This window comes from Pempheris klunzingeri, chromosome 14 (assembly GCF_042242105.1).
Source record: "Pempheris klunzingeri isolate RE-2024b chromosome 14, fPemKlu1.hap1, whole genome shotgun sequence".
Classification (NCBI taxonomy): Eukaryota; Metazoa; Chordata; class Actinopteri; order Acropomatiformes; family Pempheridae; genus Pempheris; species Pempheris klunzingeri.
In genome coordinates this window covers 9,846,902-9,858,474 of record NC_092025.1, presented here as the reverse complement: position 1 = coordinate 9,858,474, position 11,573 = coordinate 9,846,902, and the positions used below count along the sequence as shown (strand labels likewise).

The 11,573-nt window shown below is 40.9% G+C and overlaps 2 protein-coding genes across 2 annotated transcripts in view; one reads left to right on the top strand and one right to left on the bottom strand.

The window, feature by feature from the left end:
• gltpd2b (glycolipid transfer protein domain containing 2b) overlaps positions 1-11,573 on the top strand; it is a 139,068-nt gene that overhangs the window by 68,254 nt on the left and 59,241 nt on the right. The gene's annotated exons all lie outside the window — the stretch shown is intronic.
• The window catches only part of mink1 (misshapen-like kinase 1), a 29,522-nt gene continuing 20,942 nt past the window's right edge, over positions 2,994-11,573 (bottom strand). Inside the window, exons 20-31 of the mRNA XM_070843823.1 lie at positions 10,966-11,117; positions 10,681-10,798; positions 8,832-8,948; positions 8,478-8,589; positions 7,438-7,587; positions 6,836-6,979; positions 6,198-6,332; positions 5,963-6,063; positions 5,692-5,841; positions 5,447-5,606; positions 5,201-5,340; positions 2,994-5,108 (exon numbers count right to left, since the gene is read on the bottom strand). Of these exons, the coding sequence (XP_070699924.1) occupies positions 5,025-5,108; positions 5,201-5,340; positions 5,447-5,606; positions 5,692-5,841; positions 5,963-6,063; positions 6,198-6,332; positions 6,836-6,979; positions 7,438-7,587; positions 8,478-8,589; positions 8,832-8,948; positions 10,681-10,798; positions 10,966-11,117 (1,563 nt within the window). The 3' untranslated portion in view covers positions 2,994-5,024. The remainder of the gene's footprint in view (positions 5,109-5,200; positions 5,341-5,446; positions 5,607-5,691; positions 5,842-5,962; positions 6,064-6,197; positions 6,333-6,835; positions 6,980-7,437; positions 7,588-8,477; positions 8,590-8,831; positions 8,949-10,680; positions 10,799-10,965; positions 11,118-11,573) is intronic.

The following is an 11,573-nucleotide window of genomic DNA, read 5'->3' as shown; positions in this document are numbered from 1 at the left end:
CAGCTGCGTCTCTCAGGATGCTGTTTCCACCTGCAGCTCAGCGGTGCCCCTTTCTTTCTGATGACAAACTTGGCTGTTCGGAGTCACGTTATGTGAGTTCAGCGGCGCGTTAGTCAGACTGACACAATGGTTCACCTAAAACTACTGAGTTGTGAGGTTCAGGTCTTTCTGTGGCTCTCGGCACAAAATGAAATAGCACTTTTACACTTTAAGGTGCTTTTAGGACAATCAGCAACCAGAGCTACTCTTCTGTGTTACGAGCTACAATACATTATAAGAATATCTCCTGCAGAAAGTTAGACAACAAGCTTTATATGTGAAAGTGGCTTCGTCAGTCAAGTTAATGACATACTGTATTACCTCACCCAAAAACTACAAGCGGATATTTATCACGAGGCATTAGTCATGATGTTATGCTGCAAGAGTTTGGAGCTTGTTTTCAGATCTTTTTTAAATTGCTAAATCAAATAATTCCCTTGCAATACTATCCAGAAAAACAACTGTAAACACAACTTAGGCAATAAAGATGATTACATAAATATGACACATTGGTATTTTGTTTTAAAGAATGGTTATCTCCTGTGTACTTTAGACATTATATCTCATTTATCTGTAAATGAAGTAGGTTGACGTGCCTCGCTAAGCTTGTGCACTACAGCCGAGGTAGAAATACAGTGAAGTAAATTGAACATTATGCAATGTATGTGAGTTAAAGGAGAACTCCACCGATTTCATACATGAGCCTTTTGTGGCTTCTGAGAGAGCAGCATCACATCTTGATGTCACTCGAGGCAGGATCAGTTGGGACAACACCATGACTACGAGTGTGATGGACAAGCCTGAAAATGAAAAAGAAACTGGAGGTGTGGTGTTAAGCGAGCTTACCAGACCTCTGCAGCCTGCTCCTCATCGTTGCCTGGCTCAAGGCTGCATTACCTGCTAACATAACACCCAAAACTCTGAACTGTTAGCGATCCAGATGCATTGTGGGTAATGTAGGCACCAGGTTTTTTGCAAGAAATAAAAATGCATGAAAAAGATGATATGCACCTGTTTTGATTTTTTTCTTTCCTTCGTAAGTCCAAACATGTTAAGGAAGTCTTCGGCTAAATCAGTGGAGTTCCCCTTTAAAGGACTTTGATGGCAATGACACGTAAGCTGTCAAGAAATAATTATAATTGTCTATATTCTTTAATTGTCACTAATTGATTGATTCACTTTTCACTCATTAAATGTTGCTTTTTTTTTTTTTTAAACAATCCCAGAGCCAAGAGCCAATAACCTCACAAGGGACAGTGCGTCCTTCACATCCCCGCTACAGCACCTGCGTGATGATCCCTGTCGCCACCTGAGCACATTAACAGCCCGTCAACCCCACACAGGCAATTTACACCAGAGGCCAGATCAAACACCAATCTGTGAGTCACCACAAGGGTCTGAATCACAGCCACAGCTGACTCTTCCGGTAACAAAAAGACAGCCATTATTCTGTCCAGAGAACTCACCAGAAAGGTTGCAGTAATGGAAACCGTCCACATGCAGACAGCTGTCTCAGCAGACTACTCGATTCACTGGAACCAACTACTCACACTGATTACATATTGACGAGTTTGACCACTGCTGAGTGAACGAGGAAAAAAAAATAAAAAAACAACTCCATCTCTCTGTTAGATTCAATTCTAAGTTTGATCTCTCTGCCTTAAAATACATTGTGCTTTGACTTATAGAGCGGTACACATTTTTATATAAATACAAATCTGTCTTATAGATGTACATTCACTTTTATTTCTCAATATAGACTAATTTACATATTTTATAAAATAGGCTTCTCAGAATATATCAAGCTAATTTCCCCACTACGAGATTACACAATCAACATCATTAAAGAATAAGCGCTTACGTCCTCTTTGCTGCAAGAACCTACATTTTCTGAGCAGACATCACACACAGAGCTGAATTTGATCTGTGCACAAGTACTAAGTTTCTCTACAAACATGTCATACGTATGGCTTTTCTCTATGCAGGCCCCTACTGTGAGTAGATCCTTTACACATTACACTGGATTAATAGGACATGTGTTAACTTCTTTGTTATTGCAACTTTCTGAATGGATTATCATCCGTTGATTATTTTAGGTTATGGATGTGGTGCCAAAAAAGCATTTCAAGTCCATCAACAGGATATTCTGGATTTGACTTAAGTGCACTTAACTGGCACAGGACATAAATCATAACGGGGGAGCAAATATAGTTGTGCCTCTCCTTCATGAGATTTCAAGTAAGAGACATATGTAGGTGGGGTGGGGGGCTCACAACCCATCCTTAAACCTTTGCCTTCCCAACTCCAAGGCACTGCTTTAACTGTAAACATGGCAGATTGATAAAAAATTATGATTTGACCATAAAAAGCGTGAGTGCCAGAGCTCCTGGTGCGGTCTGAAATGTAGGTCATGGCACATAACAGATATCCAAGAATAAAAACACATTCGCTAAAGGGGAAACAACTTTGATACAGTACTACATACTCTATTTCAATGGCTTACATGCACACCAAAGTATCTGTTCGAGTTATATTTGTAAATGTGTGTTTACTGAAGTGAAAGTGCTTTCCATGCCCATATAGTTTGTTTTATAATCTCACCATAAAGTTTACCATCTATCTATTTATCTATTTGTCTATTTATCTCTTTTTGACTATATAAAATATATCTCCTTAGCTTTAAGTGGGACTTTTAGCAGACAATCCCACTGATTACAAGCCAAGATTCCTTTCATTACATCCAAAAACCTTTCAAACTTGCAGTTTCACTTGAAATTTTCAGCTGCATTCCTTTAACGTTAACATGGCAACCTTTATTTATAAGCAGATGAACTGACTTGCTGATATTTCAGCTCCATGCTTATTAATATTCATGATAGGAGTGAAAAAGAAAAAAAAAATCATCTCGACTCTAAAGTGTCCACCCGTTAATACCAAAGTGCTGTGTCTTTGTTGTGTTCTTGTAACCAAGTAAATCACTGAACAAAAAGCTTGGTTCAAGTGTTCACCTACTCACCGCTGACAGAAAATCACCAAGCTACTTCCTGATAACACCGCCTCGTACCTCTACCGTACTGCCTGGTGTACAAGAGCACACAGTGTCTCCTTTATGCAGCTGCCCAAACAAAAGGCTTCCCCCCCTCATTAAGTACTACTAAACGAAACACAGAGGCATTATCTATAGGAAGTTCCCAAGCAGCTAATGAAGCATGACACCATAATATTAGTGTGAACGTCCGCCAACTTTTTGGATGCACTCAAAGGAGCATTGGTTAGTGATCTATAGGAAGACTTTCTTCTAAAATCTCTTAAGTTGCCATTTGAGCTCCATTCCCCTTTGGCCTTGATTACTCATACCCCCGCTGAAGAATATGCTCTGAGCTTTGGCAGAATGTATAGATATAAAATATATTAAGTCTCGTGTGTTCCAGCCATGTTCTCCAAAGTGCCTGATGAGATGGAGTCCTCTGTGGTATTGCACAGTTACAACCGTACACTGGATCGTTCCGCTGACCTAAGACAAATATGAACTTTACCACACTAAGAGCTGTTCAGCTGCAATCCCCTGAACAAACACTTCTCACGAAAACAGCGGAATAGTCTAAGAAATGAAATATAATACAGCAGAGTAGATCACCGTGGTAGGTGGGTGAAAGGACCCCAACAATAATTCCCCCTTAATCAGCATAACCTCACTGACATCCTCCGTACAATGTTTTTCTGACATCCTCGTTTACTGACAAATGTCCCATTCCCTCTCTCTCCTCCGTAGTTGTCGTCATACTCTCTGCCAGCCAAGTACATGAACACTACCAGCCATGTACACGAACTCCCCTCTTCAAACAAAGACTCCACAAGAATAGCATATATTGCAATATAATGGCAATATAATTACAGTAAAATTAAGAATACCAGTAGGCTAATACCAATACAGAATCACTACATATAAATATCAAATTTTTGTATTTTGTAAATCTATGAAAACAAAAGATTTAGATACAAGCCTGATGGTTTCACTTAAACCATAGAAAAAAGGCAAAGCAGGAGATTTCACAGTACTGATTCTGAGTACTGCACATTTATGACGCTTCTGATTGGTGGATTTGTTTTTAAACTGAAATCTATTTTTTGCTTTTGAAGCGTTCAAGGCTTTCTTGCTGAGATTAAGAGATGCAACTTGATTTTCCCCATTCAGGCCAGGAAAAGTTAGTGGAAGCAGGACTTCAGATTACTGTCTACTGTAGATAACTAAAAATATTTAAACAAGCTACTTTGTCCTGACTTCAATGTCCCTTTGTAGTATTTTATACTAAATCCTTCCTTTAGGCCTCCATGAAGCGGTGGGAGCCCCAAGCCACTGCAGATGCGGGGGGGTTCCAGCATTTTATTATTTGACGTGCATGTGTCCGGTGGCAACACACTGAATGGAGCTTATATAAGAGGCCTGCGAATGATTCAGATCTAAGTGGAAGGTGCTACCTATTTACAGCTTCATTTTGACGTACAGTATTGGTAAATAATGCCTTCCTAAAAATGTACTGTAGAACCATCAAGGAATGTTTTTAACATACTTCACAATTAGGAACTCAATAGTCACGACTGAACACAGGTCCACCAAGTAAAGTAAATCAAGACAAGAATATTTACAGTACAAATTAATAGATGGTATTAACATTTGAAGCGCATCAGTGATTTTTCTTGATGATTCCCGGGAGAATGTTTTCAGGGGGCCTCGGTAGAAACTCTTTGTTAAGGAGTGTAGGCTGGAATGGATTTAGAGATTGTTTGTGTTTGTGTATGTGTGTTTTTTTTCCTATGAGAGTTTGCATGTGTGTCTTTGGAGTATGAGTGCATGAGTGAGAGCGAGCTGGAGAGAAAGATAGAGAGGTGTTCGCATTTGTGCGCATGCGTTGTAAGCGATTTCGGGTGCACTCTCTTCTCCAAACCCTGCCGGGTTCCGCACACTGACCAGAGCAGCTGCTCCTTCACCAGTTCATGATGCAGTTTCTGTTCAAGGTCATGAAGTACACCTGGCTGCTGCCTCCAGAGCGCACTGATGCAAAGAACACCTGGGGAACAGCACAAATACAACGGACATGTATGAATTCAGCTGCTGTTAGTGACCTTACTCTCCTGCGCTTTAAGCGTCTGCATCTCTTACCTTGTCATTTCTCTCACAGAGGAACTTCAGCCTCTGAGCTCTCTTGTGCATGAAGACACCATCCAGGTGGCCAGTCTCCACAGAACGGATCTCAATGGCCTTTTCTCCCCATCCCATGATCTGATTTGAGCAGATATGAGCTGCAAAGCAAAATGTAATATCAGTACTTGAGGCTGACTGCAGTTTCTACAGTCATTTTTCTCATATGTGTCCGTGCAAGTTTGTTTTTTTAGATTTGACCCGCACCAACAGATGTGGGCATCTCGCCCCACTGCAGGACCACATCCTTAATGATGCGTCCATAGGTGTTGACATAGACGCCCTCGTCCTCGTAGCACAGCAGCATCTCCATGCCGTCTGAGCTGGGCAGGAACACAATGGCGTGCGGTGTCACATGGCTCTGGATCTGATTGACATGAAGACAGAGGGGATGAGCTCCTGTGGGTTGCATATCTCCCAAGACACTGCCGTCTGACAGCCGTCTAACTTACATGAACGGGGATATAAATGTCATAGTTGTTTCCGGAGTCCACGTCGATGGCATGGAAGCCAGCGCAAGAGCCGTAAATGACTTTCAACCTCTGACCCTCCTCCACTGTCAGGTCGACCAGGACGGGCCTGTGTGGCAGGTCTGCAAAAGACTGATTAAAAGAGTGTGGGTTGGGAGCAGAAAGTGAGTGGGAGAAGATAATCAACTTTAATGCTCTTCTGGTTGACTGATCTCGCATAATCAATCCAGCTCATAGGAAAGGGGAGACTTACCTTGAAAGCCATGAATTTGTGATAAGGTTTGGGCGCCCAAGCATACACCTCCACGGCATTCTTCAAAGCAATCACCAGGAACTTTATCCTCTCGTATTTCACTAGATAGAACAACCGCAAGGCCATCTGACATCAGATACTTTTAATCAATAATTCACTGTACCAAATGCATTCAGGAGAATTTGTCCAGAGTGGAATAGACAGCTGTGATAAATACCCATCATCTGTCACTCACCCACTTTGTAGTGAACGCAGCCCTCCATCTCCCCCACAGTGGTCCAGCCTTGCTTCTTCTCCACCTCAGGGTCATTGTGGAGGATTTTGTTCCTCAGCCAGGCCAAGTAGTAGACACGCACCTTGTTTTTCTTGCCTTAATAGACGAAATTTGTTTAATTCTTGGTTAAAGTCATCCTTTGTCCTTACTAAGATTTGAACACAATGCACAGAGGAGCTGGCCATATATAGAACTTACAACTCATTTCATATGAAAATAGAAAACTAAAACTATTGTAATATGCAACTTAAATGGTCTTTCTTGCAAACTCTCATTATTAACATCACTACTATGTCATATGTAAATATCTGATAAAAGCATCAGTAATTATCAACATTATTTATACAGTACATTGTACAAAAATATTTCCTATTTTTAGAACTCATTTGGCTTGACATCAGGCACCAATACACAGTGCACAGAAAAAAACTGCTTTCCTTTGATTTGAAGTTCAATGCAAACTAATCACTCTGAAAGCTTTACAACAATTTGGCATCTAGTGTTTAGCATCCTATTAAAGACAGAAGTCTTGTGCCAAAAGCACAGACAGCTTAAGCCAATGTAGTGAGAGCAGACTGGCGATGAGCAGCAGTAATGACCTGATATGGTGATGAGCAGGTTGAGGCCCTCCAGGACGTCCATCTGTTGGAACCTGCGGGAATTGATGAGGGGGTAAACCTTGCCCTGACCACTACGGTCCAGCAGCTTCAAACCGTTCTCTGTGCCCACCAACAGGTTCACACCTGGGGACACAAACATGCACAAATAAAAAACTTTTTCACTTAGCAGGAAATGACTATAATTGCTTTTCTTGTAGCCACAGCTAAAATATTTTTTTGCAGTATACCTGTGTTGTAACTCGCTGTTATTTGACATCTCTGTATCATTTCCACATCATAACCTGCAGCAACTCTACCGCCGCCATGATATTTAACTTTCTTTAGAAAAATATAACATAGATGTGACCCATCGACTTCTGGATCTACAAGCCTTACTCTATTTCTTTGTCTAAATTAGATAAAATGGATTGAAATAACTTGGCTCCGACACCACACTAATCTGCTTTCTCTGTACTCTCAGCCTGTGTCTGGTAACTTCAAAGATAATCACATTTTGAGTACTAAGTTAGATTGAGGCATCTAATCTTGCTTGGTGTTTAATATCCATCATATTGAATCTGAAGTATTGAATCTGTTCTCACCCCAAAGTGCAGCACACAGGATCTCAGAGTTGAACCTCTTCTTGTACTTGCGGATCTCAGGTGTGTCATTGGGGGGGCGTGTGTTGGTGGGATTGACGTTCACCATGGATCCTTTCCTCACCTCCATCTTCAGCTGCTCAAACCTGGAGCCTACACACAGAGGTGGCAATGGAAATGGCTTAATTGAATAAGGAAGACACAAAACCAGGGCATAATGCTGAATCTTTATATGCCAGGTGAGTCAAGTATTTCATTTGACTATTTATTTTAGTGAATACTTTTGCAATGCAGCTTCTTTGTTTTCTTTTTGACAAGGCATATAGTTAAGGGCTGGCTCAGGCCTTAGACCAGCCCCTCGTTATGCTGCTATAGGCTCAGACTGCCGGGGGACTCCTATGGTGCACTGAGCTCCTCTCTATTCTCTCTCCTCCTCTTCCTCTCCATCATTATGTCTCATGTCAGCCAAATGTCTGCCACTAACTTGCTATCTTCCCCGGAGCCTTTCTGTGCTTTCTCATCTCTCAGGTTCCTGTGGATCCTGGTCCTGGTCCTGCTGATGTGGTTCTCTGGTTCATGAATCACTGCTGCAGATTGTTGGCCACTCGTCATGTTTTTCAATAATATCATACTGCTAATCTTTTAGTCGAACTCCTGTTGTTAGTGCTATAGTCACTGCTAGTACGTTGGTTGCTGTTTGTGTTGTCTCTCTCCCTCTCTGTCTCTCTCTCTCTGTCCAACCTCCACCCAACGCGGACCCCTACAGAAGCTGCCCATATTGAGCCTGGGTCTGTTCGAGGTTTCTTCCCGTTAAAGGGGAGTTCTTCCTGCCACTGTTGCTCAATATAATATCTGATGCTGCTCATGTGGGAATTCTTGAATCCTTAATTTTGAATTGCTGAATCGTTGGGTCTCTCTCTAATTAAAGAGTTTGGTCTAGAATTCTTGTGAATTGGCGCTATATAAATAAAGATTGATTGATTGACTGATTGATTTAATGTTCAAGAAACTTCAAGGAGATGTCTGAAAAGTTTCTGACTCACCAGTGACAGACATGTTATCCCCTGTACCTCCTGGTGACTGATACATGCCCAGATCCACAAAGGTGGTGAAGGAGGATTTGCCAGATGCTTTAACCAAACCTCTGGACTGATACTGATGGAATAGAGAGGATGTATGAGTTGAGTCTTATTTAAACATCATGTCTGACATTTTTGTGCCTATGTGACATTAAAACAGCATTTCTGAGATATATTCTTAATGTTAGTCCACTGACAAGCTGAACTGGTCATCGTGACTTTCAGTGTGGCTTCATGGCTGGAATGATGGCAGATAGGGAACATGTAAAAATAAACTAGGAATTTAGGACTGATATACTTAGCATCAGTGAAACTCACATCATAAACAGAGTCTTTCCCAGGGGAGGAGTGAGTGGCTGAATCAGTGGGGGAGTGGGAGGGCTGCACCACATCTGGCAAGTTCGTGTACCCATTATGACTCCGCTTCTCTGGGGTCTTTCAGGTAAAAGAAGATACACACACACACACACAAACAAACTCCATTTATTACATAACGTCAATGACAGACTGGGATCTAGGCTAATCTGCTGCACCAATTACCAGGATATGACCTGTTTGGTTAATATGCCACAGTAACCACAAGAAGTGAAGTAACAGTCGTCGTTTAGTCGACTAAACTTGCTTGAAAAAGTCAAGTTCATGTTCTTTAGACTGGACGAGACAGCCAGTTGTGTCTTTTATGTCACTGGTGTGAAATGTAATTTACATGCAGCTGTAAAACGTTTCTCTACAAATCTGGTGTTATTTCTGTCACCATTGTCCAAAAACATCAGACGGTGCAACTCAGCCTCATATGTTATAATGAAGACCGAATATGCAAAAGAAGAAATAATACTGAGAATCTAAAACACTATTTTTTTTTTTTTACACTGGCTGGTTCTCTATGAAAAGACAAGGAAAGTTCATCTGCACAGCTTGTAACAGTTATAATTATTAAAACAAAATATGGCCTCCAGAAGATGATATTAATTGTTCAGTTCAGTGGGTAACGTTGCTGTTCTGCCATTGTTCTAATGTTAAACAGGTGGATTTCTTCAGGTTTGAAGACACGCTTCAAAAACAGAGAGCATATTTATTGTATGTGTTAAAGTACTCAAAATGTCTCCTCTTTTTATATATTGTATAGCGTGTGTCAGTTTATTTATAATACCAAACACTCCATATCTTTCCCTCACATTCAATAATGTAACTGTAGCTTGACACATATATTTGATTCTTATTGCATCATAATTATTGCACACATAACTATTGCACTTCAGTGAAGGTAACACTTCCCACATTCAGCTCATCATCAGCCACCTGCAAGATGTATGCCGTCTGTCACTGAATCATAATGCAGTCTATCCAAAAATCTCACATTTATACCAAGGGGAGTTTAAGCAACATGCAAAATAAAAACCAATATTCAGATGCAGCTTTATTGCATTATTGATACATACACATCAGTAAATATGTATAACCGGCCTTAAGGCAGAATAAGTCTACCTCCCCTTTGTGCTTTGGACATGTTAATTTTTTTTCTGCTATCAAACTTCATTAAGGGAGGAAGAGGCTCCACATAACATGTCTCCTTCATTTGGTCGTGAATTCAAACGACAAAATGGACTAACAACCAATAGTAGATTTTCAAAGGCTGACATGATAAATAGTTTGGAGCTGGAAAAAGCCGAATTAATTGGCTGACTGTCTGAGGTCCACGCCAGTACCAAGGTGCACCGTGCAACACCCACACTACCACACACAGAAAGTGTCCAAAAATGACCACGCATTAACCTATACAAGAAAGTAGGTAAAATAATATAGTGCCTTTAAAAGGAGGAGTCCTTTTAAGGAGACCTGATGCAAAACTTGGACAACAAAAAAAGATGAAGTGATGCCTCGTGCGACTAGGAGGATGAAGGAGTGAAGGATGAAGTTGTTCATAGGTAAAACAGCAAGCGACTGACTCTTTGGCTAGTTGCCATCAGCCACTGTCTGAGCCAAGTTCTGCTGATAACAATAGTTTGTAAGATGTCCTATCGGAAATGGTTAATTGGCTAAACCGACTACGGTCGGCCTCTGAAATTGACCCAGTTCCCTTGTCTTGCTGCTTTGTAATATTTTGTAAAATGCATTGTGTTGATGTCACAATGCATTTTAAGCATCATTATGTACACAAATGACTCACCCTCTGCACCAGCATGGTCTGATCCCCATAGCCTCCAGCTTGTTCTCCCTCTTCCCCCTCGCCTTCGTCTTCATGAACCACCATGGTGTTGACTGAATCAGTGTCAGCATCTCTGTGACTGAAATGAAGAGGAGCAGAAGTCAAGGATGACATAGGACCTCAAGCTTGATAATGTAAAAGACTGAAAAGAGAGTATATTAAGTATTTGATACTTTATCTAAAGCTCAGAGATAAAAACAATTCTTGCTTTTCTGAATAGTTAGTAACTGTAGGTGTTAGGGTTACCGATCTGTGGGGCTTTCTTCTTCCTCTGCTCCCTCACCACTCTCGCTCTCCTCACTACTCTCGCTACTCTCTGAGGAGGAGGAGTAATCATTGGCCTTGACTGGGGGCCTTGGCTGCTCCTCAGCGCGTTCCTTAGCAAAAAGGCCATGGTCCTGTACACACACAGCTCACTTTAAGAATGTATCCAAAAAACATTTTAAACATACCATCAGTCACTAGAAAAGACAAGAAAGTAGATAATAACACAACGGTAATATAAGCAATATTAATATTAAACACAGTCCAAACACAACTGAAGATGTGGTGCTGTCTGAAGGATGGATTAGAAACAGTCCAAATGTAGGTCCAGACTCAACACTCACAGCGCTCTCATAATTCAGAGCCGGTCAACTTGATGATATTTCAGGATGCTTTTGACACATGGTTACAAGGCGTGTGTTGGGACGTCCATATAGTAACATAAATTCAAAAACATTAAAAAGGCCTTTATGTTAAGAGTGGTGTTTAATTCAAAAACATGATTTAACTACTAAATGAAGACAGTGTAGAGCATGCAATTTATTTCATGTACCACAGCCACTGAATGCAAATATAAACTCATGCATGAA